The sequence below is a fragment of the Oncorhynchus masou genome, chromosome 12, assembly GCF_036934945.1.
Source record: "Oncorhynchus masou masou isolate Uvic2021 chromosome 12, UVic_Omas_1.1, whole genome shotgun sequence".
In the NCBI taxonomy this organism is placed as follows: Eukaryota; Metazoa; Chordata; class Actinopteri; order Salmoniformes; family Salmonidae; genus Oncorhynchus; species Oncorhynchus masou.
In genome coordinates, this window is record NC_088223.1 from 62,225,821 (window position 1) to 62,248,999 (window position 23,179).

Below are 23,179 nucleotides of genomic sequence, written 5' to 3' on the forward strand. Positions count from 1 at the left end.
AGTTAAAAGTATTGTTTTACCATACTACTGTTTTGTGTGTGTGTGTGTGTGTGTGTGTGTGTGTGTGTGTGTGTGTGTGTGTGTGTGTGTGTGTGTGTGTGTGTGTGTGTGTGTGTGTGTGTGTGTGTGTGTGTGTGTGTGTGTGTGTGTGTGTGTGTGTGTGTGTGTGACTCCAATACCTTGACTTCGTTGTCCTTAAGCCATTTTGCCACAACTTTAGAAGTATGCTTGGGGTCATTGTCGATTTGGAAGACCCATTTGCAACCAAGCTTTAACTTCCTGACTGATGTCTTGAGATGTTGCTTCAATATATCCACATAATTTTAATTCCTCATGATGCCATCTATTTTGTGAAGTGTAGCAGTCCCTCCTGCAGCAAAGCACCCCCACAACATGATGCTGCCACCCCCGTGCTTCACGATTGGGATGGTGTTATTCGCCTTGTAAACCTCCCCCTTTTTCCTCCAAACATAATGATGGTTATTATGGCCAAATAGTCATATTTTTGTTTCATCAGACCAGAGGACATTTCTCCAAAAAGTACAATCTTTGTCCCCATGTGCAGTTGCAAACCATAGTCTGGCTTTTTTATGGCGGTTTTGGAGCAGTGGCTTCTTCCTTGCTGAGCGGCCTTTCAGGTTATGTCGATATAGGACTTGTTTTACAGTGGATGTAGATACTTTTCTACCTGTTTCCTCCAGCATCTTCACAAAGTCCTTTGCTGTTGTTCTGGGATTGATTTGCACTTTTCACACCAAAGTACGTTCATCTCTAGGAGACAGAACGCATCTCCTTCCTGAGCGGTCTGAAGGCTGCGCGGTCCCATGGTGTTTATACTTGTGTACTATTGTTTGTACAGATGAACGTGGTACCTTCAGGCGTTTGGAAGTTGCTCCCAAGGATGAACCAGACTGAAAACCAGGTTGAATAACAAGTTTTAATGACTCCAACCTAAGTGTATGTAAACGTCTGACTTCAACTGTATATGGTTTACCCATGTTGATTTGTTTTCAAATTCTTTGTGGGTCTGCTTACCTTTGGTAGTAGGTTAGGATGTGCAGTTCAGTTTCCACCTCATTTTGTGGGCAGTGGGCACATAGCCTTTCTTCTCTCATGAGCCAGGTCTGCTTATACTATAGCAAGGCTATACTGACTGAGTCTGTTTATAGTCAAGGATGTTCTACTGTGCATTCTCTGTTTAGGGACAGATAGCGTTCCAGTTTGCTCAGTTTTTTTGGTTGATTATTTCCAGTGTGTTAAATAGTTATATATTTTTTCTCATATTTTGGTTGGATCTAATTGTGTTGCTTTCCTGGAGCCCTGTGGGGTTGTGAGGGATTTCCTCCTCTTCTTCCGAAGAGGAGATGCGAAAAGGATCAGAGGACCAATATGCGGCGTGGTAAGTGTCCATGGTTCTTTTTAATACGTAAATGTACACATGAACAACTGACTACAAAAAAACACAAGAAATGTGAAAACCCTAAACAGTCCTATCTGGTGCAGAGACAGGAACAATCACCCACAACCACACAGTGAAACCCAGGCTACCTAAGTATGATTCTCAATCAGAGACAACTAATGACACCTGCCTCTGATTGAGAACCATACTAGGCCGAAACATAGAAATACCCAAAATATAGAACAAACAAACATAGACTGCTCACCCAACTCACGCCCTAACCATACTAAATAAAGACTAAATAAAGGTCAGAACGTGACAGGGGTCTGTTTGTGTTTGTGAACAAAGCCTGAGAACCAGCTGGCTGAGGGGAATCTTCTCTAGGTTAATCTCTCTGTAGGTGAGGGCTTTGTGGTGGAATGTGTGGGCATCGCTTCCTTTTAAGTGGTTGTAGAATTTAACAACTATTTTATGGATTTTGATCATTAGCGGGTATAGTCCTAATTCTGTCCTGCATACATCGTTTGGGGTTTTGCGTTGTACATGAAGGATATTTTTGAAGAATTCTACAATGCGTGTCTCAAATGGGTGTTTATCCCCTTTTGTGAATTAGTGGTTGGTGAGTGGACCCCAGACCCACAACCATAGAGAGCAATCGGTTCTATAACTGATTTATCCTAATTGGGATGTTGAGTTTTATGTTCCTTTTGGTGGCACAGAAAGCCCTTCTCGCCTTGTCTCTTAGATTGTTCACAGCCTTGTGGAAGTTACCTGTGGTCTCTTTTTCCCTCTCTCTCTCTCTCTCTCTCTCTCTCTCTCTCTCTCTCTCTCTCTCTCTCTCTCTCTCTCTCTCTCTCTCTCTCTCTCTCTCTCTCTCTCTCTCTCTCTCTCTCTCTCTCTCTCTCTCTCTCGCTCTCTCTCTCTCTCTCTGCCAGGAGAAATAGCTTGTCAGACCAAACAGTCTCTGCTTAAGGAATCCTTCCCAATTTGTCCTACTCTTCATCCAATCAAATAATCTATGCCAGGTTTTTTTCAGCAGTTGGGTCATCCACTGGTCTTTCCCTGGCTATGTGACTTTTGGAGAGCAACATTGGGTTTTGAATTTTAATACTTCATACCACTATTTGGGATTTTGATATGGTTTCTCTGAATATGTTAATGTTCATAATTATAGTTCAATAGATTTGAACAATGCATCCTAATATCACCTGTATGGAGATCCGCCTTGCCATCGCTTTCAAATCTTTGCTCCTTAGTGGAAAACATCATTATCTACAGCCAATCTTTGCTCCTGTGATTCTATCAAAACCTTCTTGATACAGGAGATGCCACCTCCACCAAACCAAAACAACTGACATTCTTACCACCACAGTTCAATGTGTATCAAGTCTTTAATCTGATTACTGGGCAAGAGGTGTCTTTACCTATCACCTGAAAGGGTTAAGTTAAACTTTTTCTTAAGCATATCAGTATTGTCCTGCGCTCCACAGATACTTGAAGGTCTTATTGTGTTTATAATAAACCAATAGCTGACAAATTTGCCTCAAATGATTTGGAGATAGACCTGGAAGGATAAGGTACTGCTTTGATTTGGTTGAATCCCGATCCGTCATGTAGTCTGTCCTGAGTTCAACCTCAGTCATGAGTGATGCATTGTCACATGTATAACACATGACTTATCCAACAGAGAATGCTTTGGAGAAAGCAGGGAGCAAAGGCCAGGAGAGACTATCTATTTATCCCAGTCTCCTGTTTGTCTCTTGGTCATTGAGGACACGAGAGAAGGTATTTGGGAAGAATTTGTTCTATATCTTTTATGGACTTTAAGTACTTTTAGAAACCAGTCTTGTCCCTGTACAAAACAAATGGGGCAATTAGGTCAGAGATCAATCCAGAAATTACATCCTTTTATCAAGATGAAAGTGTCTCTGTACCGAATGTTTATATTATTTTGTGTATTTAATGTTTTCAAAAAAGCTCTCTTTCCTCATCTCTTTCCCTGCCATGATAAGTTACTGGGATGTTCCCAGGAACCTAAATAATAAGGGGTTACAGAGTATTGACTAATCAAAACTGTGCCATGTGGGCACGCCCCATTTGGGCACAATAAAACCCCTCCATCAGTCCCCCTTCACAACACAGCGTAGATCCCAGATCTCAGCAGGCTCTGGGTTATAAAGTCATGTCTCCTGGAGATTGTTTAGCCCTGCCCTTGTTTCTATTATACAGCACAGAGGCATTTCCTTGAATTCTGTGCCAGGAGTGCTAATGCCTAAGTATTTGAATTAAGAGGGTTGCTTCCTGAGCTGGTTTACTCTGGCTATGTGAAAGGAGGGGGTCTGAGGTATGGAAGGAGATTTCAATCATGGAACTTTCTTATTTTGCTTTTGTAAATATCTGGCTAGAAGGAAGTCAGGGAGTGGGAAGCTGTGTATTATGTCTAGAACACTTTCACAGTGACAAATCAGTCCAGTACATAGATTTCAAACATGACGTCCACAGAGTCATTTTCTTGTCCAGTCCAGCCCGGCCTTCATTTCAGCGTCCACAGACGTCCGGTTCAGACATGATTCGGTACCGTCCGGACCGGCCAAGTTTTGGCCAAAACATAGACGTCTATATTCGGTTCAGATTTGGTCCGGACGGGCCTTCATTTGGTCCCCCAAAAAAACGGCTATGATTGGTTCAGATTTGGTCGAAGTTTGGACAGCACAGTACAGTAGAGCACAGCATAGTACAGTACAGTTAAGTATAGTAAAGACAAGTAGAGTATAGTTCAATACAGTAGAGTAGGGTACAGTATAATGCTCTGTATTGTACTGTACTGTACTGTACCCTACTGTACTCTATAGTACTTTACTTGCCTAGCAAGTGTTCATTTTTAAAATGACATTTTGGTCATTTAGCAGATGCTGTTAACCAGAGCAAATGACAGTCAGTGCTAAACCAGTGAAATGCTTACTTACAAGCCCTTAACCAACAATGCAGTTTCAAGAAAAATAAGTGTCAGGAAATAAATAGATTAGTAAAAAATAACAAATAACAAATAGTCAAAGAGCAGCAGTAAAATAAAGTAGTGAGGCTATATTCAACGGTACAGAGTCAATGTGCACAGGTTAGTCGAGGTAATTGAGGCAATATGTACATGTAGGTAGAGTCACATGTATCACAGTCAAAGCAAGAAAAACGTGTCTGTAATTGTTACTGAGAATGTTATTATAGTTGAAGTGTTCTATTGTTTTTTTCTGTTGAACATGATCACTGCCAGTTTAAAGCTTTTGGAAAAGCTAACATAATGGCATGTGACAGATGGGAGTAATCATAAACGTTACACACTGCAATCTTCAGTTGGCTCCATTTTCCATTTTTGGAAGGTGATATAATGTTTTCTTCCTTGAATACCAGATACAAGTGAATTCATGTACGGTTGAAATTCGGCCATAGAAACAATGACCAAAAAATATGTATTTTCAACGCTTTAAAATACTTTATCAGACTCTGGAAAAGATGTCAATTGTAATTTTGCTCACTGGTCTGTCATGAAAGCTATCTGAGGTCGGCTCCATTTCAATGGTCTACTACACAGTATCAGGCCACTTGAAGGAATCCACTGCTCATTGCCTTATAACATTTATATAACAGGTGATTAATATCGGAAATACCATTAATATTATGAGCAATGTATTTGTGAGTTATAAGATATACTGCCCAGTGCCTATCCATATCCGATTCCTTCTCCTTTGGCGACTGCACAGGCAATAATATATTTACGTTAAAGTGTTTTACTGCTACTCGGGTGATTGATTTAAAGTTTGAGAGGTTCAAGATAGTGCAATTGTCAGAAGTTGATTTGGTTTAGAAGATAAGAACTCCAAGCTCAGCGGTGTGTCATACTCAGTGATGGGAAGGGGTAGCCTCATTTACGTCAGTGCGTCTGGTTCTGGCGCTTGGACAGTCCGAAAATGTTAAAGCTTTCCTGGAGCAACACGGCATATCTGCGCACGTATGTGAATGTAAATATGTTTACGATGGAGATATGTATTATTGGTCTAGAAACGAGCACTTCTAAAAGTAGTACACATCAAAGTAAATAGTGGAATGACATCGCTGGAGGCAACACTGAACGGCAGCCCCCCAAAAAATGTAAATTGAATTGCTATATTACAAATTAGGCTATATATTCAATAATGTCGGTTAATGAAATGGGGAACTGATATCAGTGCTTAGAGATATAGTGACAATGTATTTGTTATGGTGAGTGTTATGAGAATATATTAGCATGACATAGCATGATAGGCTATTTTATTCTTGCGATATAATTCGTGACAACCAGTCTGAAAAGTTTCCATTTGAAATGTTATTCTAATAGTAGGCTAATATGTAGCCCAACCGGCCGGCAGACTGTGCTATTATTCATTTCAGTCGTTTGTCATCGCTTCATCTCCCGGTCGTTTGGACTAGCTAATATGCTTGGGCTCATAAACGTGTTATTTGAGAATGCTCTTGTGGCGAGAGTTGCTTGCAAGAGGAAAATGTTGAAAAATGGGACTGTTGTGTTTCCTACAATTATATTCATCCTGCAAAGTGTGTCACTGACAAATGTAGTAATTTCAAGGAGATATTTAAGCTTTTATATGTTTATTGTATCTACATTTTACAGATGATTGAGTAGCTAGTTTGAAAGTTGTATTGTTGTAATTATGGCATAGTATACCATTATTATTCTATGTAACTACTCTCTCCCTTTTATAGACAGTTGGGCTGGCAACAACAACATCTCCACTAACTACATTCTTGTTCTAACTTCCATACAGATCTCTGGCCCTTCAATGAAGCTCCACTGCCTAACTCTTGTGACCCTAGAATAGAAGTGACCTACATGGATCACCTGTCTGAGCTGACATCACTCTCTCCCCCCACATCCATGTCCTCTCCACCTCCTCCAAACATGTCTCACACACCACACCCATCCATGTCTCCCCCACCTCCCCCTGCCATCTCCCCACCACCCCCACCTCCTCCACTGCCCGGTGGCCTCCAGAACAGTCGGGATGTTCTGCAACGGTCCAAGTTACGCAACCTGAACTGGGACCTCATTCCGAAGGAGAAGGTAGAGGGCCGTCAGAGTGTCTGGAACAGTCCAGATGAGTTCCTCTTCGACCTGAGCTCGTTGGACGAGCTGTTTGGACAACAGAAGAGGTCTCGGCCCCCCAAGAAAGATGGCAGTTTACGGCATGGTCTCAGGCCTATTGGCTCCCCTCTATGCAATGCACCTGAAAAGGTCAGTGGACTGGTTTCCATATGTAAATGCACAGTTTTAGGCATAATGTCTATTAGTCTTAATTGTAATGAAAAGTGTATTCCAGGTTGGTGATATTACCATACTGTGGGTTGTTTCCTTAGAGAATGATTGGGGTGTGGCTGTATGCTGATTGTTGTTCTGACTGGTATATTCTGTTTCTGTCTAACCCTGTAGGTATCACTTCTGGACGGGAAGCGCAGTATGAATGTGGGAATTTTCCTCCGGCAATTCAAGAGGTGGGGGAGATATTTTAAGCCCACTTTAATCAGGTTTTCATAATAATGTCACTATCAGATAAATGTTTAATGTCATCTGTGGCAACTCATTATAACTCATGTCTTCACAGTGCAGTCAGGGAGATAGTGGAGGACATCAGGCAGGGGAATGGGCAGCACTATGGGAGTGAGATGCTCAGTGAACTGTGCAAAATGCTGCCTGAGACTGAGGAGGTACTGTGGAGTTTGGTCTGTCTCTCCATATCATCTGGCTCTATTTAGTGGTCTTTATATCTTCATTGTTTTTCCGTCCTACAGTGTACTAACTCATGTGTCCTGTTCTGTAGGAGAGGCGTCTGAGGGCATACCGGGGAGAGCGTAGCCATCTTGAAGACCCTGACCTCTTCATGCTCCTACTAGTGGAGGTGCCCAGGTGATTAAACATATTGTTGGTGTTTAGTCATCACCTTTCTCCTACCAAAAGAAAATGCTATCGAATCCTCCTTATCTAATTTCTCTTCCTGTCTTTTGCATCCCCTCAACTTGTTGCCATTTTCTCTCATTTAAGCTGTTTAAAATGTGGATTTTCCGATACTCTCCTGTAATTTTTCTTGGTCAGTTATCGCTTGCGTCTGGATGCCATGATCCTGCAGCAGGAGTTTGACCCAGCCTTATCTTCTCTGTGTGTGTCAGCACGCTGCTTGGTGTCTGCAGCCACAGGTGAGAAAACAGCAGAGTGATTGAAATTTGTTTTTCCCAGATCCCTGAACTTTTTTTGTGAGATTTCTTCGACTTTTATGTTGATTTATCTTAGTGACATACTGTAAATTACTATCCCATCTATCTCTCTTTCTTAGAGCTTTTGAGCTGTCCAGAGTTGCACTCCATTCTACGGTTGGTCCTGAGGGCAGGAAATTACATGAATGCCGTGAGTCGCAGTCACCTGGCACCGAGACAGCCAGTGCAGCCAGACAGGCTGATTGGTTGATTTATTGACAACCAATATTCTACATTTTTTCCAAATGTGTTGAGTGCATGAGTATGAATAAGTTATCTGATCTTGTCACACCTTCTGACCTTCAACAACAGGGAGGTTACGCAGGCAATGCTGCTGGGTTCCGCATCGCCTCTCTGCTCAAACTAGCTGACACCAAAGCCAACAAACCAGGCATGAACCTGCTGCATTATGTGGCCATGGTAAAAATCTGATAAATATTTCACAAATGGATGTTAAATACTTTTCCCAACACTCCTACTACTAGTCCTACTTGGGTCTCACAGAAATAAAATAATACAATATGTCTGTCCTCTCTCAGGAAGCCAATAGGAAAGACCCAACCCTGCTGTCCTTTCCCCTCAAGTTGAGCCATGTGGGTCTAGCCTCCCGGTCAGTGACACACTTAGGATGTTATGAGTGCTTCATGACAAGTTGCTGACATAGTTCTCACATGCTTGAAAAGGAAAAGAAGCAGCATTATATACAATTTTGTTTTTGCATGTTTTGGGGGTTTACCCAAGTACTCAATGATGTTGATTGATTAGTTTGTTGATTGATTGAGTCATTCATCCAGTCATTCATTAATTCAGTCCATTGTTAATAACAATGTTAGGTCCCTTTAAATCAGACTAATCTCACCTTACTGTTCTCTCTCACCCATCAGACTGTCTGTGGATGTGGTGCAAGGGGATCTGTCTCAGCTGTGCAGCAGACTAACTGGACTAGAGAGGAGAATTCAGATGGAACCTGTTCTCCAACAGCAAATCAAATACTTCCTCCAGGTAAGTGCTTCCTGTAAAATACATGTCAGTGGGTTTTTGCTCCTCCCTTGTACTTGATTGATGAATTAAGGTCACTAATTAGTAAATAACTCCCCTCACCTGGTTGTCTAGGTCGTAATTAAAAGGATAAACCAAAAACATGCAGACACTAGGCCCTGCATGGAATGAGTTTGACACTCCTGCTATAAAATAATGAATAATATGTCAAAATAAGACCACCCCTTAAATGTTTCATAAAGGACCTTACCATTGCAAGTCATTTGAAAGTACATTTATGGTAATTTGGACTAATAATCATAAGTTGTGAAAGGTGGTTTGCAAGACTTTTGTTGTGGTCTGTTGTCAGAGCGCTGAGGAGAGGCTGGAGGAGGCAGAGGTGGAGGTGGAGGCTCTACTGCAGGCCCAACAGGACCTGTTGGACTTCTTCTGTGAGGATGATGTCACGTTCAAGCTGGAGGAGGCCTGCAGCATCTTTTACTCCTTCAACATTCGCTTTCAGAAAGCTGTAGAGGTCAGCACCTAAGCAGCATATGTTGGTGTTCAACCATGTTTTCATTTCTCCCATTGATATGAATTAATATTTGTTTGCTACAATAATGTGTGCTGGTTGGCAAGACCTCCATTGATGCACTTTTATTTGCCCTAAATGATTCTGTTCATTTTAATTTGATAACTCTTCTGATTTTGTTTCAGGAGAATGCAAAGAGGGAGCTTCAGGAACAGAAGCGAGCAGAGAGAGAGAGGCTGGAGAGGGACCGGGATGGGACGGTGAGACGTCGCTCCATAGCCACCTCTTCAGCCCTGGAGGATGAAGACCTGGAGAGCACTCTGGAGAGGAGCCTCTACCACACCTTGCATAGCCGCCACAACATGCGAAGCCCAGACAGCCGACTACGTGCCATGAGCCCAACCTTACACAACTTACTGGAGAACATCAATGGTGATGATACTACAGAATCATGTGACACACCACCACCAACTCTTGCTCACTCACCACCCCCACCCAAGACAAAGCATCAGCAGACTGTGTCTGCTCCCCCCTCTAACCCCACAAACTGTATGTCAGCCAAGCCTGCCAAGGAGACCACCCCTCCAGTGGACAGCCCACAGTCACCTCTGGAGAGTGCCGATCTGCTGAAGCATGTAGCATCCAAAGTGGTGAACCAGCAGTGCAGTCTACAAGAAATGTCTGACCTAGAGAAACAGCATGACACAGCCTCTGCCCAACCCACCACCAAGGGACAGTCACAGAAGCCTGGGGAATGGGAGCGTCTGTATTCATGCATGGGAGACACAGTAGTGTGCCACACTCTTGTGACTGGCCTATGCCCCTATAAGAACCTGAGCCCAACACAGCCCTGGGAGGAGCCCACGGAAGGATCCCACTGCTTCTTACGGTTGAGGGACAAGCAGGACAGAGCGGCATCACCCCAGGTTCACAAAGCGGCAGCACCCCAGGTCCACAAAGCGGCAGCACCCCAGGTCCACAAAGCGGCAGCACCCCAGGTCCACAAAGCGGCAGCACCCCAGGTCCACAAAGCGGCAGCACCCCAGGTCCAGGGGGACAACGTGCAGAACAAAAAGGTGCGCACACCAGCTTCTGGGCTGCAGAGAACTATACTCAGGAGTAGGGCTTCCACACCCTCCACAAGCCCCACTTCCACCCTTTCCTCTACTGTCTCTGCCATCCCCACTCCCACAGCCTCGGCCATTCCCAAAATGCAAGGCAGGTCAGAGGCAGCCTCCACATGGTCCTCACGTCTCCCTCTCAGGAACTCGGTGCGTTCCCCAACTCCAATCACCTCCAGAGATCATTCTGAGGTCAGACCGGAAGGGATTGTAAGGGGAAAAATGCAATCTCTGAATGAGCAGACCAAAAAAAAGCATCCTCTTCGTCGACTACTAGAAAAAGCCAAACCAAATGAGGAGAGAGAGAAGATAAAGAAGGAAAGAGAGCTGGAGAGTGAAAGAGAGAGGGAGAGGGAGGGAGTGAGAAAGGAGAGGGAAAGTGAGAAGGAGAAGAAAAGAGTGAAAGAGAGGGAGAAGGCCAAGGAGAAAGAGAAAGAGAAGGAGAGGAAGATGGCAAAGCTGCAGATGAAAACTAAGCTAAAGGGGAAAGAGAAGGAAGTGAAAGTGGAGCCAGTGATGGAGCCAGTGATGGAGTCAGCTCTGTGTGTGTCCAAGCAGCTGCCCCTGCACCCTGACTTTCATACCTCTCTGCCTCGCCGTGCCCTTCAGGCCTCGGTGACCACCAGTGCCAAGGTCATACGCTGTGCCCTCATGGCCGCTGCGGCTGTGAATAAGGACAGGAGCAGCCAGTCTGCAGTCTCAAAGACCACAGTTATAAAGCTGCCTGGCCCCAGGTCAAAGCTCCCAATTCCACTATCCATGTGGAAGTGAGTCTGTCTACACCCACTGAGACATACATAAAAACCCTCAGATCTGATATGGAGAGATACCAATAGGGAATCAAGAATAGTACCTTTATTTTTGATATCACACCTCATTGGCTTTAGCTAGGTAATCAGGCATCTTTATAGAAATGACTTTGTACTGAAAGTGTGATAAATATTATAAGGTAGGGAATAAAATAACTCAATAACGTGGAATAACGAAAGTAGGCAAAGGGAAGGAAAAATAAGGTATGGATATGGTGGTATACAGGAAGTTGTACTTAGTGTTATTCAACAAGATACTTGAATATGGAGTGATAGAGAGGGAATGGGCGAAGAGGGGATAAACAGAGAAGGATCTGGTCAGGGATAAGACCCACTTTGATGAGTATTGAAGTTCTCAATATTTCAAATGAGAGATGGAGTGGTGGGGTGCTTGGAGGTGACTGCATCATTGAAGATGCATTGAGAGTGTATTTACATTTCTGTGTCCCAACTATACACAAAACAATAAAAACAGTGATCTTTCAGTTGTGTTTAAATTGTGTGGCTTTTGTTAAATAAGTGTGACCAACTCACTTCTCCACTACTGTATTGTAGCAGCTAGCGACTACAACAACCAGAATAAAATACTATTTGGGCAAGAATCCCCGGATGAAATACCTGCTACAACGAAAGGAGGGTGCCCCCATTATTGTTTTTTGTGAACAAATGTGCAATGCACTTTCCAAACTGAGATGCAGCAATACGAAGCGTCGAGTCTGCCGGGAAACCACACGAAGAAGAAGAAGGAGGAGGAGGAGGAGGATGAGGGTGCGAGTCAAAGAAGTGGTGGGGCAATATATCAAGATAACCTGACTTTCAGCTCAGTTAGCCAATGGGACAATTCAACATCCCTTTTAAATACACTGTGAGTTATATTCTTCATTGAACCTGGTTAAAGATTATTTCCCAAAAGTTATGTGTTCTCGGCCAATTTTACAAAGGAAATTGGCGTTCGCGTGCACTAACGCCAGCTAAAGTTCACAGCTAGCTACCGAAACACAAGTGCGTGCTAAGTGGCTAACTAGCTAGCTGGCTCAAGGTTCTATCGACGTTTTTCCTGGCGGATAGCTAACTAAATCCCTGGGCTGTACTGCCTGTACATAACCGTTTTATTTTCATTCAATAATACTAGTATGTTTGTGTACTTAGTTAGCTATGTAACTAACGTTAGTGCAACCTTTGTAGTTAACGAGAAATAGTTCGCTAGCTTGTTTGTTAACAAGCAAAATAAGCTAACTAATGTTTTGCTATCAGTTTGTGTAATGTATTTAACTGTCTTATTTCTAATGTTCCTGTTTTGACTTTGTATTGGTAAGCCCTGTCTGCCTCTTTCCATTGAGGACCACATAAAAAAATAGGTGTTGCAAAAACGTGTTCTCCTCTAAAATCAATGACTACTCATTTATGATCAGCATTTTATAGTCATGTGGCTCTCTCATATTGCCCCTTGTTTCAGGAACCCTAGTGGCCAGTGTGGATGAAGGAAGCATGCAGACAATAAAGTGTGTGGTGGTGGGTGATGGTGCCGTGGGTAAGACTTGCCTTCTAATCTCTTACACAACAAACGCCTTCCCGGAGGAGTACATCCCCACCGTGTTCGACAACTACAGTGCCCAGATAAGTGTGGACGGCCGCGCCATCAGCCTCAACCTGTGGGACACGGCTGGCCAGGAGGAGTACGACCGCCTGCGCACCCTCTCCTACCCCCAGACCAATGTCTTCATCATCTGTTTCTCCATCGGCAGCCCCTCCTCTCATGCCAACGTACGACACAAGTGGCACCCAGAGGTATCCCACCACTGTCCTGGAGTTCCAGTGCTGCTGGTGGGCACCAAGAAGGATCTGCGTGGAGATGTGGAGGCGGTGAAGAAGTTGAAGGAGCACGGCCTGGCCCCCACCAACCAACAGCAGGGCAATGCCTTAGCCAAGCAGATCGGCGCCGTCAAATACCTGGAGTGCTCAGCTCTGATGCAGGACGGTGTGAGGGAAGTGTTTGAAGAGGCCGTGCGAGCTGTGCTCTACCCCGTAACCAAGAAAAATGGCAAGAAGTGTGTTGTGTTATAACTATGTGCCTAGACTGTAGGGGGACTGGGGGAAGAGACTAACGATTGGCGCTGCCATTTTGGCTCCCATTATGCCTTCCACGTTCTAATCCTCGCCACGTTTTTGCCTGGCTTCAATATTAATTGGTTGTTTGTCAAGAGGTCCTCTACACTAAGATGTGGTTTTAATTGATGCCAACAGCCTTCCTATGGATTTTTTTTTTGTATCTGAATTCAAAACTACAGTGACGATGCTGAGGGATTTCAATGGTGCCTTCTCAGCAACTTGCTGCCTTGTCCTCACTGGCTGTATGTTTAAGAAGATTACAATTGATTTGACACCTTTGCTTTTCTCCTTCATCAGGCCAGTCTTGTAATGTGTTGATCTTTTTCTGTGAACTTTGCCCTTGTTTTCATCTGATGTGATTTACAGGAATGTTGTGTCAATCAGTAGCCACTGTTAAACATTATGTTCATTCCTCTGTGCCATTACAGTAATAGTTGTGTGGATTGTCAATAAGATAGTTTGCCTTTAACGTGGTTCATAAGCCAGGGTGACAGGATATCTGCCGAACTGGTATGAGACAAGCACGGGTGTATGTATGACACTGTCACCCTGAACACATGCACACTTTGATTAGAACAGTGTCTCCTATTGCTCTGTTACACACTCTCTTACTCTGTAAAACCATGAGCTTGCCATTCTGCTTTGTCAAAACAAAGTCCTGATTGTGTCAGAGTGAATACAGATTTGGGTAGCTGCTAAGTAAACAGATGCCCTAAAGATTGTTATTTTTGTATTGCTGGTGGGAAAAGTCATGAACCAATAATTTGAGTGTTTAGTGATTAACACCCCCCCCCCCCCCCCCCCCAAAGTCTAACTCTGTCAGCTGACCTGCTTACGGGTAGTCATTATTTTTTGTCTGAAGGCAAACAGAAACCACAAGTAAACTACATTCTATGTTCTATTGTAACTCATTGAAATCGGTGCTGAATAATGCTACACATTAGGATGTCATAAAAGTTGTTTAGTGTTACTGGCCTCATTGAGGAATGTGTGTTGAAGGTACCACATATCAGCAGTAATGCTGCTTATTCCTGGCTAACTGTTAACTTATCTAAGTGTAATGGCAAGTATGTATGGCTAATACTGCAACAGGAGCTGCAATCCTAACAGTTACTTGTGCTGCATGAACATGCTTGTTGGAGAGTGGAAGGCATAGGCCTACATTTTTACCCAAACTACTCTAGCAGGACGTGATGTCATATGGGATCTGTAATGAGTTGATGTGCAGCTTCTGTAATTAAGAGCCACATGGTCAGCTGGTTTTTCCCATCAGACCAAATTCAATTTAGTGATGTGAAATATTGCATTTTAGGTATAATTCATAGAAATTTGCTGACTGGACAATACATGTGGTGGAAACCTGCAGAGTCTAGCACTTGAGACCTGAAGTTGCGCTTCCTCTGTGTGGAATTCTTTACCTTCTCAAACAGATGGAATTAATTCTACCCTAACACTGACTGATAACAGATTGGTTCTGGTGGAATGTAATAGTTTTTTTTAACCAGAAACCTGCTATGAAATGTACATCTAATTGCCAAAATAAAGGAAACACTTGAGTAAATGAGGAATAAAAGTATATTGAAAGCAGGTTCTGCCACACAGGTGTGATTCCTGAGTTTATTAAGCAATAAACATCCCATCATGCTTAAGACCATGTGTAAAAATGCCCAGTTGCCTGTTATTTTGGCAACCATGGCAAGAAGAGATCTGTTACTTGGAAAGAGGGGTCTCAAATGAGCATGGGGGTTTAAAGGATGTGTGTGTGTCAGTCACCAGATCGCAACCCAATTGAACACATGGGAGATACTAGAGCGGTGCCTGAGACCGCATTTTCCACCACCATCAATGAAACACCAAATTATGGAATTTCTCATGTAAGAATGGTGTCCAATAGATTTCCAGACACTTGTATAATCTATGCCATGCTGTTCTGGTGGTGCATTGTGTCCCAACGCCCTATTTAGACATTTTATGTTGGTGTTTCCTTTATGTTGGCAGAGACCTGTATAACAGGTTATAATGGTTCAATTAAGTATTTTTAAGTAGACCTATATATTCCCTTATTACTTTGGTGCTCAATTCCATTCTGTACTGCAGACTAAAGAGTGTTGGTTGTGGTATTTATGATCCAAGAGAGACATTTTGGTATTCATTTTATATTCCATTTAATTCCAGATACAAGTGTCATGGTCTTTACCTTTATGTGTAAAGACTCAACTTTATATATTTTTGATTCAATCCTTTTTTACAATAAGTCAATGTGTGTACTGTACAATAAATATTTCAGATAAACGATTACCTTACGTTGTGTAGTTACCTTTACAAAGAATCACATGCATTACCTTTACAAATAATTACTTTGATAAGATGTTTACCCATTTTCTTTTAATCATATAAGCTTACTAATAAAAGGCAATGTAAAAGAATGTGCAACCAATTTCTTCAATCTATTAATGCGTTGTCAGAGCAGTTGCATCAAGGAAACGTCACCTGGTAATAAAACATAGAAAAAAAAATGTCCTCCTATACTTACAAATCACTGGCAGGCTCGGTCGGTCCTGTATGGTACAGTGAACCCAAACCATAGATTTGGCATTACCTAGACTTGCCCTTCTGCATACAGCCATCGTTCGAATCGGTTGCTGTTGGTCTATCAGTGTACAGATTTACTTAATGAAAAGGCACATTCTAGCATTAGGTAGTGCCAAAAACTCAAGTTTTACCTTCTTTAAAAAAAATCTCTACCTGAAAGGAATGACTTGACATTGAAGTGCCTCAAAGGAGTGTGTGGTTGTTGACTCAAGCACTGTGGAACTTTATTTGTGAGTTGTAATTTGAACTGCAACCAAACCCACTTGCATTACTAAATAAATGCAAAAGTTTACATTTGTGTGTATTTCACTCTTTGTTCTGTATATAGTGCCTTCAGAAAGTATTCACACCACTTGACTTTTTCCACAGTTTGTTTTGTTACAGCCTGATTTTGTTTTAAATTGCCACTGGCCTACACACAATACCCCCATAATGTCAAAGTAGAATTGTGTTTTTTGAAATTTGTACAAAAAAAAATGAAAAGGTGAAATGTCTTGTGTCCATAAGTATTCTACACCTTTGTTATGGCAAGCCTAAATTAGTTCAGGAGTCAAGATTTACTTAAGTTGCATAATAAGTTGCACAGACTCACTCTGTGCAATTGTATTGTTTAACATGATTTTTGAATAACTACCTCATCTCTGTATCCCACACATACAATTTTCTGTACAATCCCTCAGTCGAGCGGTGAATATCAAACACAGATTCAACCACAAAGACCAGGGAGGTTTTCCAATGCCTCGCAAAAAAGGGCACCTATTGGTAGATTTTTAAACATTTTTTAACATACATTGAATATCCCTTTAGAGCATGGTGAAGTTATTAATTACACTTTTGATTGTGTTTCAATACACCCAGTCACTACAAAGATACAGGCGTACTTCCTAACTCAGTTGCCGGAGAGGGAGGAAACCAGTCAGGGATTTCACCATTGGGACAATGGTGACTTTAAAACAGTTACAGAGTTTAATGGCTGTGATAGGAGAAAACTGAGGATGGATAAACAACATTGTAGTTAATCCACAATACTAACCTAAATGACAGAGTGAAAAGAATAACGCCTGTACGTAATAAAAATATTCCAAAACATGCATCCTGTTTGCAACAAGACACTAAAGTAATACTGCAAAAAATATGGCAAAGCAATTCACTTTTTGTCGTGAATACAACATGTTATTTTTGGGACAAATCCAATCCAACACATTACTGAGTACCACTCAATATTTCCAAGCATAGTGGTGGCTACATCATGTTATGGGTATGCTTGTAATAATTTTTCAGGATATAAAATACATGGAATGGAGCTAAGCACAGGCCAAATCCAAGAGGAAAACCTGGTTCAGTCTGATTTCAACCAGACACGGAGAAAAATTCACCTTTCAGTAGGACAATAGCCTAAAACACAAGGCCAAATCTAGAGTTGTTTACCAAGAAGACAATGAATGTAACTTCGTTAGTTTTGACTTAAATCTACTTGAAAATCTATGGCAAGACCTGAAAATGGCTATCTAGCAATGATCAACAACCATTTTGACAGAGCTTGAAGAATTCTGAAAAGGAAAATGTTGCACAATCCAGGTGTGGAAACCTATTAGAGATTTACTAAGAAAGACTCACAGCTGTAATCACTGCCAAAGGTGCTTCTACAAAGTATTGACTCAGGGGTGTGAGTACTTAATTAAATTAGATTTTTCTGTATTAAATTGTCAATACATTTGGAAAAAATCCTACAATTTTTTTTTCAGTTTCTCATTATGGGATATTGTGTGTAGCTGGGTGAGAAAACAATCTATTTAATCAATTATGAATTCTGGCTGTAACACAACAAAATGTAGAATAAGTCAAGGGGTATGAATACTTTCTGAAGGCACTGTATTTGAGGTACTACTGAATGATGAAAACCTCACAGAGATAAAATGATTATATATGAGAATATACACATTTTCATTGAACAGAAGGAGCATTCAGCACCTCTATCGACAGAGCCAGCAAGGGGAAGTCACCAGATTATTTTTTTTAAATAACACTTTCAAGATAGTCTGTGACATTTTCAATATATTCTGTGATCTTGGTTTACAGTTTGCTCAAAGCCCACAACAAAAGACAGAGAGTAGATGCAGTGCATTCTCATTGAACAATCTTACATCCTACCTTGCTGTTACACCCCTGTAATGCTGGCATCCTAGTGGTTAAGAGGTTGGGCCAGTTACCAAAAGGTTGCTGGTTTGAATTCCCTAGGTGAGAAATATGTCAATGTGCCCTTGAGCAAGGCATTTAACCCTAATTGCCCCTGTAAGTCACTCTGGATAAGAGTGTCTGCTAAATGACAAAAATGTACACAAACATCTCATTGTCACTTTGCTTGGTGAGATGGGCATGGCTGACTGGGCTCTTGCCCTGGTGTTTGTCACACAGATTCACACAGATAGTGGGAACAATAGAATAAATGTTGCAAGACACTGTCATAAAGGCAGAGACACCTCAAGCCAAGGGTGTTTGCTCTCTTTCTCAGACCAGTGAGTTTAGTTACTTCTTAACGGCTAGGAGTCAGGTCAGGTCACATCAGGTAACAACAACACTAATCATGTTGTTTTGATCACGTGTGTCAGTGTGTTACTACACTATCTTCACAGTCAGTGGCTTGCATTGAACGGCCCTGTACAAAAATAATCAAATACGCTATCCTGTAGATGGCGACACATCACGCGCTAAAGGAAAACAACTGCCGAGGGGCAATCCTTCATGGGGCGGAAATGAATTATGCGCACGCGCATTGAACAATCTCACCAGTGTTGGTTGGTGTTGTCTGCATGGACTACACTTGAAAATAAATGAAACCATTACATTTTATTTCCAAATAACGGTCCTGTGAATTACTTTAGACTACGTGCAAGCGTACTCACCATTTTACTCCGTGTGGATAACGGCGTAGTGAAAGGAGATCGCATAGGGTGTTATGGCTAACGTTAGCTTGCTAAGCTAAACTTCGGTTAGGGTCCGAAGATATTATCAAGCTGGCCTCAACCCGAGGCCAACTGGCCTCCTAACTGAGTAAAAGTAGCGCAAGGTAAGACTAAACATTCAACAGACCTTTTTTTGTTGTTGCATGCAACTCCTGTCTGTCATTCCATCCCATTTGCTGTGATCATGCATGTATGAATGTCATTGACACCCCCTTTAACTGCTTTCCATTTCTCCTGACAAGTAAGGACTAAATAAACAATGTAAGAGAGAATCTATGAATCACACATTGATTTGACTAATTGATCAGTAAATGTTTCTCTCAGGATGTCGGACTCAGACAGTGATGAAGACCAAGACCGTCCCTTCTCTCTCACTGGCTTCCTCTTCGGGAACATCAATGAAGATGGTCAGCTGGAAGGAGACAGCGTGCTGGACACTGTGAGTGATTACTTTGTTACAAGAGGAAAACACTCTGCATAGAGTGCAAAAAACACAACTGTTTTGAATGTATACATTAAAGCAGGAATGGGCAATCCTCATGATGAGTTCACAAAAAGTCTGAACTCATCATGAAGGGCCGCATTGGCTGAGGGGTCTGCATAGCTACATCCGTACTCATATATGCAGTCAGAGCCGGCCCTAGCCTTTTGGGGACCCAGAGTAGGGATGTGATAGAAAAAAATGCTTAACTTTTAAACATACAGTGGGGCAAAAAAGTATTTAGTCAGCCACCAATTGTGCAAGTTCTCCCACTTAAAAAGATGAGAGGCCTGTAATTCTCATCATAGGTACACTTCAACTATGACAGACAAAATGAGAAAAAAAATCCAGATAATCACATTGTAGGATTTTTAATGAATTTATTTGCTAATTATGGTGGAGAATTGAGTATTAGAATTAGAGTATTGCCATACAGGACTTCACTGCTGTCGCTTGCCTTTCTCTGCCATTTTTCAGACTGTTAACAATGATGACATTTTATTGATTGATTTTTATTTTTATTTCACCTTTATTTAACCAGGTAGGCTAGTTGAGAACAAGTTCTCATTTGCAACTGCGACCTGGCCAAGATAAAGCATAGCAGTGTGAACAGACAACAACACAGAGTTACACATGGAGTAAACAATAAACAATAATCAAGTCAATAACATAGTAGAAAAAAATAATCTATATACATTGTGTGCAAAAGGCATGAGGAAGTAGGCAATAAATAGGACATAGGAGTGAATAATTACAATTTAGCAGATTAACACTGGAGTGATAAATGATCAGATGAACATGTGCAGGTAGAGATACTGGTGTGCAAAAGAGCAGAAAAGTAAATAAAATAAAAACTATAGGGATGAGGTAGGTAAATTGGGTGGGCTATATACCGATGGACTATCTACAGCTGCAGCGATCGGTTAGCAGCTCAGATAGCAGATGTTTAAAGTTGGTGAGGGAGATAAAAGTGCTACGGGTGGGTGTTGCCATCGTGACCAGTGAACTAAGGCGGAGTTTTACCTAGCATAGACTTGTAGATGACCTGGAGCCAGTGGGTCTGGCGACGAACATGTAGTGAGGGCCAGCCGACTAGAGCATACAGGTCGCAGTGGTGGGTGGTATAGAGTTCCTTTTATTTTTATTATCCCGGGTGCTTTAGTAGCAAAACGGATGGCACTGTGATAAACTGTATCCAGTTTGCTGAGTAGAGTATTGGAAGCTATTTTGTAGATGACATCGCCGAAGTCGAGGATCGGTAGGATAGTCAGTTTTACTAGGGTAAGTTTTGAGGTGTGAGTGAAGGAGGCTTTGTTGCGAAATAGAAAGCCGACTCTAGATTTGATTTTGGATTGGAGATGTTTGATATGAGTCTGGAAGGAGAGTTTGCAGTATAGCCAGACACCTAGGTACTTATAGATGTCCACATATTCTAGGTCGGACCCATCCAGGGTGGTGATGCTAGTCGGGCGTGCGGGTGCAGGCAGCGAACGGTTGAAAAGCATGCATTTGGTTTTACTAGCGTTTAAGAGCAGTTGGAGGCCACGGAAGGAGTGTTGTATGGCATTGAATCTCATCTGGAGGTTAGATAGCATAGTGTCCAAGGAAGGGCAAGAGGTATACAGAATGGTGTCGTCTGTGTAGAGGTGGATCAGGGAATCGGCCGCAGCAGGAGCAACATCATTGATATATACAGAGAAAAGAGTCGGCCCGAGAATTGAACCCTGTGGTACTCCCATAGAGACTGCCAGAGGACCGGACAACATGCCCTCCGATTTGACACACTGAACTCTGTCTGCAAAGTAGTTGGTGAACCAGGCAAGGCAGTCATTAGAAAAACCGAGGCTACTGAGTCTGCCGATAAGAATATGGTGATTGACAGAGTCGAAAGCCTTGGCCAGGGTGATGAAGACGGCTGTAACAGGACTGTAACAGTTTGGGTCCAGGGTGTCTCCCCCTTTGAAGAGGGGGATGACCGCGGCAGCTTTTCAATCCTTGGGGATCTCAGATGATACGAAGGAGAGGTTGAACAGGCAGGTAATAGGGGTTGCGACAATGGCGGCGGACAGTTTCAGAAATAGAGGGTCCAGATTGTCAAGCCCAGCTGATTTGTATGGGTCCAGGTTTTGCTGCTCTTTCAGAACATCTGCTATCTGGATTTGGGTAAAGGAGAAGCTGGGGAGGCATAGGCGAGTAGCTGTGGGAGGGGGGGGGCATAGCTATTGGCCGAGGTTGGAGTAGCCAGGAGGAAGGCATGGCCAGCCGTTGAGAAATGCTTGTTGAAGTTTTCAATTATCATGGATTTATCGGTGGTGACCGTGTTACCTAGCCTCAGTGCAGTGGGCAGCTGGGAGGAGGTGCTCTTGTTCTCCATGGACTTTACAGTGTCCCAGAACTTTTTGCAGTTAGAGCTACAGGATGCAAATTTCTGCTTGAAAAAGCTGGCCTTTGCTTTCCTGACTGACTGCGTGTATTGGTTCCTGACTTCCCTGAACAGTTGCATATCGCGGGGACTATTCGATGCTATTGCAGTCTGCCACCGGATGTTTTTGTGCTGGTCGAGGGCAGTCAGGTCTGGAGTGAACCAAGGGCTATATCTGTTCTTAGTTCTGCATTTTTTGAATGGAGCATGCTTGTCTAAGATGGTGAGGAAGTTACTTTTAAAGAATGACCAGGCATCCTCAACTGACGGGATGAGGTCAATATCCTTCCAGGATACCCGGGCCAGGTCGATTAGAAAGGCCTGCTCGCAGAAGTGTTTTAGGGTGCGTTTGACAGTGATGAGGGGTGGTCGTTTGACCGTGGACCCGTAGCGGATACAGGCAATGAGGCAGTGATCGCTGAGATCCTGATTGAAGACAGCAGAGGTGTATTTGGAGGGCAAGTTGGTCAGGATAATGTCAATTAGGGTGCCCATGTTTACGGATTTAGGGTTGTACCTGGTGGGTTCCTTGATGATTTGCGTGAGATTGAGGGCATTTAGCTTAGATTGTAGGACTGCCGTGGTGTTAAGCATATCCCAGTTTAGGTCACCTAACAGAACAAACTCTGAAGCTAGATGGGGGGCGATCAATTCACAGATGGTGTCCAGGGCACAGCTGGGAGCTGAGGGGGGCCGGTAGCAGGCGGCAACAGTGAGAGACTTATTTCTGGAGAGATTAATTTTTAATATGTGAAGTTCAAACTGTTTGGGCATAGACCTGGAAAGTATGACAGAACTTTGCAGGCTATCTCTGCAGTAGATTGCAACTCCTCCCCTTTTGGCAGTTCTATCTTGACGGAAAGTGTTATAGTTGGGTATGGAAATCTCCAAATTTTTGGTGGCCTTCCTAAGCCAGGATTCAGACACGGCAAGGACATCAGGGTTGGCAGAGTAGTGGAGAGTCGATTCCTCGACTCCAGGTGTCAACTCCAATTTCTTAGTGTCAAGATTAAACTTTGCAAGGAATCGACTCCTAAGATTCAATATTTTTGGAACGGAGGAGACCAGTGCTTGACTTGAGCAGTAGCTCTCCCGGGGCTGGGTACCGGCACCTCACATTTTCTACTGCTTGAGCTATCGTTCCTCATATTTATTTAATCTAGAATATTTGCCCAAAAGTATTGTGGAACTCCTAAATGTAAACAATACCTGCCCAAAAAATGAGTATGTGCTCGTATTTCAGTCCAGGTCAAGCACTGGAGGAGACTAATTAGTTGCTGTACTTCCTAGAACACAAAAACTTGCATCTTTTATAGCTAGCGAGGGATGGACAGAGAGGGGAGGAGCACAGTATAGGCAGGTTGGCAGTCAGAACCGTGCACTAGGCCAATCTATTGGTAATCAATAGCTATATCTCGCAATGAAATGCCGTATCTCACAATTTCTTGGCTTGCAATGTCTCGCAACTACAGTGAAGCA

At 42.7% G+C, this 23,179-nt stretch overlaps 3 protein-coding genes across 13 annotated transcripts in view; all 3 read left to right on the top strand.

The window, feature by feature from the left end:
* Window positions 1-5,331: 5,331 nt before the first annotated feature.
* LOC135550594 (FH2 domain-containing protein 1-like) lies at window positions 5,332-11,618 on the top strand. The gene is made up of 12 exons (XM_064981544.1): window positions 5,332-5,402; window positions 6,214-6,680; window positions 6,876-6,937; window positions 7,048-7,150; window positions 7,264-7,349; window positions 7,536-7,636; window positions 7,774-7,844; window positions 8,006-8,113; window positions 8,233-8,303; window positions 8,578-8,695; window positions 9,042-9,206; window positions 9,389-11,618. The coding sequence occupies exons 2-12, from the start codon at window positions 6,279-6,281 to the stop codon at window positions 11,093-11,095; spliced, it is 2,994 nt and encodes a 997-aa protein (XP_064837616.1). The 5' UTR covers window positions 5,332-5,402; window positions 6,214-6,278; the 3' UTR covers window positions 11,096-11,618.
* A 124-nt stretch (window positions 11,619-11,742) lies between these two features.
* On the top strand, window positions 11,743-15,540 carry LOC135550595 (rho-related GTP-binding protein RhoG-like). Of its 2 annotated transcripts, none has more exons than XM_064981545.1 (2): window positions 11,743-11,919; window positions 12,590-15,540. In XM_064981545.1, exons 1-2 carry the CDS (start codon window positions 11,826-11,828, stop codon window positions 13,195-13,197), a joined length of 702 nt encoding a protein of 233 aa, XP_064837617.1. In that variant the 5' UTR covers window positions 11,743-11,825; the 3' UTR covers window positions 13,198-15,540. The 2 variants fall into 2 exon arrangements, with proteins under 2 accessions (XP_064837617.1, XP_064837618.1); XM_064981546.1 differs by having other exon boundaries at window positions 11,851-11,998.
* Window positions 15,541-18,593: 3,053 nt separating this feature from the next.
* Window positions 18,594-23,179, top strand: part of LOC135550596 (transcription initiation factor TFIID subunit 1-like) — a 61,978-nt gene continuing 57,392 nt past the window's right edge. For all 10 annotated transcript variants that reach the window (XM_064981548.1, XM_064981551.1, XM_064981549.1 and 7 more), the window contains exons 1-2: window positions 18,594-18,901; window positions 19,122-19,236. In XM_064981548.1, the coding sequence (XP_064837620.1) occupies window positions 19,123-19,236 (114 nt within the window). In that variant the 5' untranslated portion in view covers window positions 18,594-18,901; window position 19,122. The remainder of the gene's footprint in view (window positions 18,902-19,121; window positions 19,237-23,179) is intronic.

What these genes read in the sequence shown, in the direction of transcription:
- LOC135550594 (XM_064981544.1), top strand. Translation starts at nt 6,279, where the DNA reads ATGGATCACCTGTCTGAGCTGACATCACTCTCTCCCCCCACATCCATG. An exon ending in TGCTGCCTGAGACTGAGGAG is followed by an intron (nt 7,151 to 7,263) that starts GTACTGTGGAGT and finishes CCTGTTCTGTAG; the next exon opens with GAGAGGCGTCTGAGGGCATA. An exon ending in TGCTGCATTATGTGGCCATG is followed by an intron (nt 8,114 to 8,232) that starts GTAAAAATCTGA and finishes GTCCTCTCTCAG; the next exon opens with GAAGCCAATAGGAAAGACCC.
- LOC135550595 (XM_064981545.1), top strand. Translation starts at nt 11,826, where the DNA reads ATGCAGCAATACGAAGCGTCGAGTCTGCCGGGAAACCACACGAAGAAG. An exon ending in GGGTGCGAGTCAAAGAAGTG is followed by an intron (nt 11,920 to 12,589) that starts GTGGGGCAATAT and finishes CCCTTGTTTCAG; the next exon opens with GAACCCTAGTGGCCAGTGTG.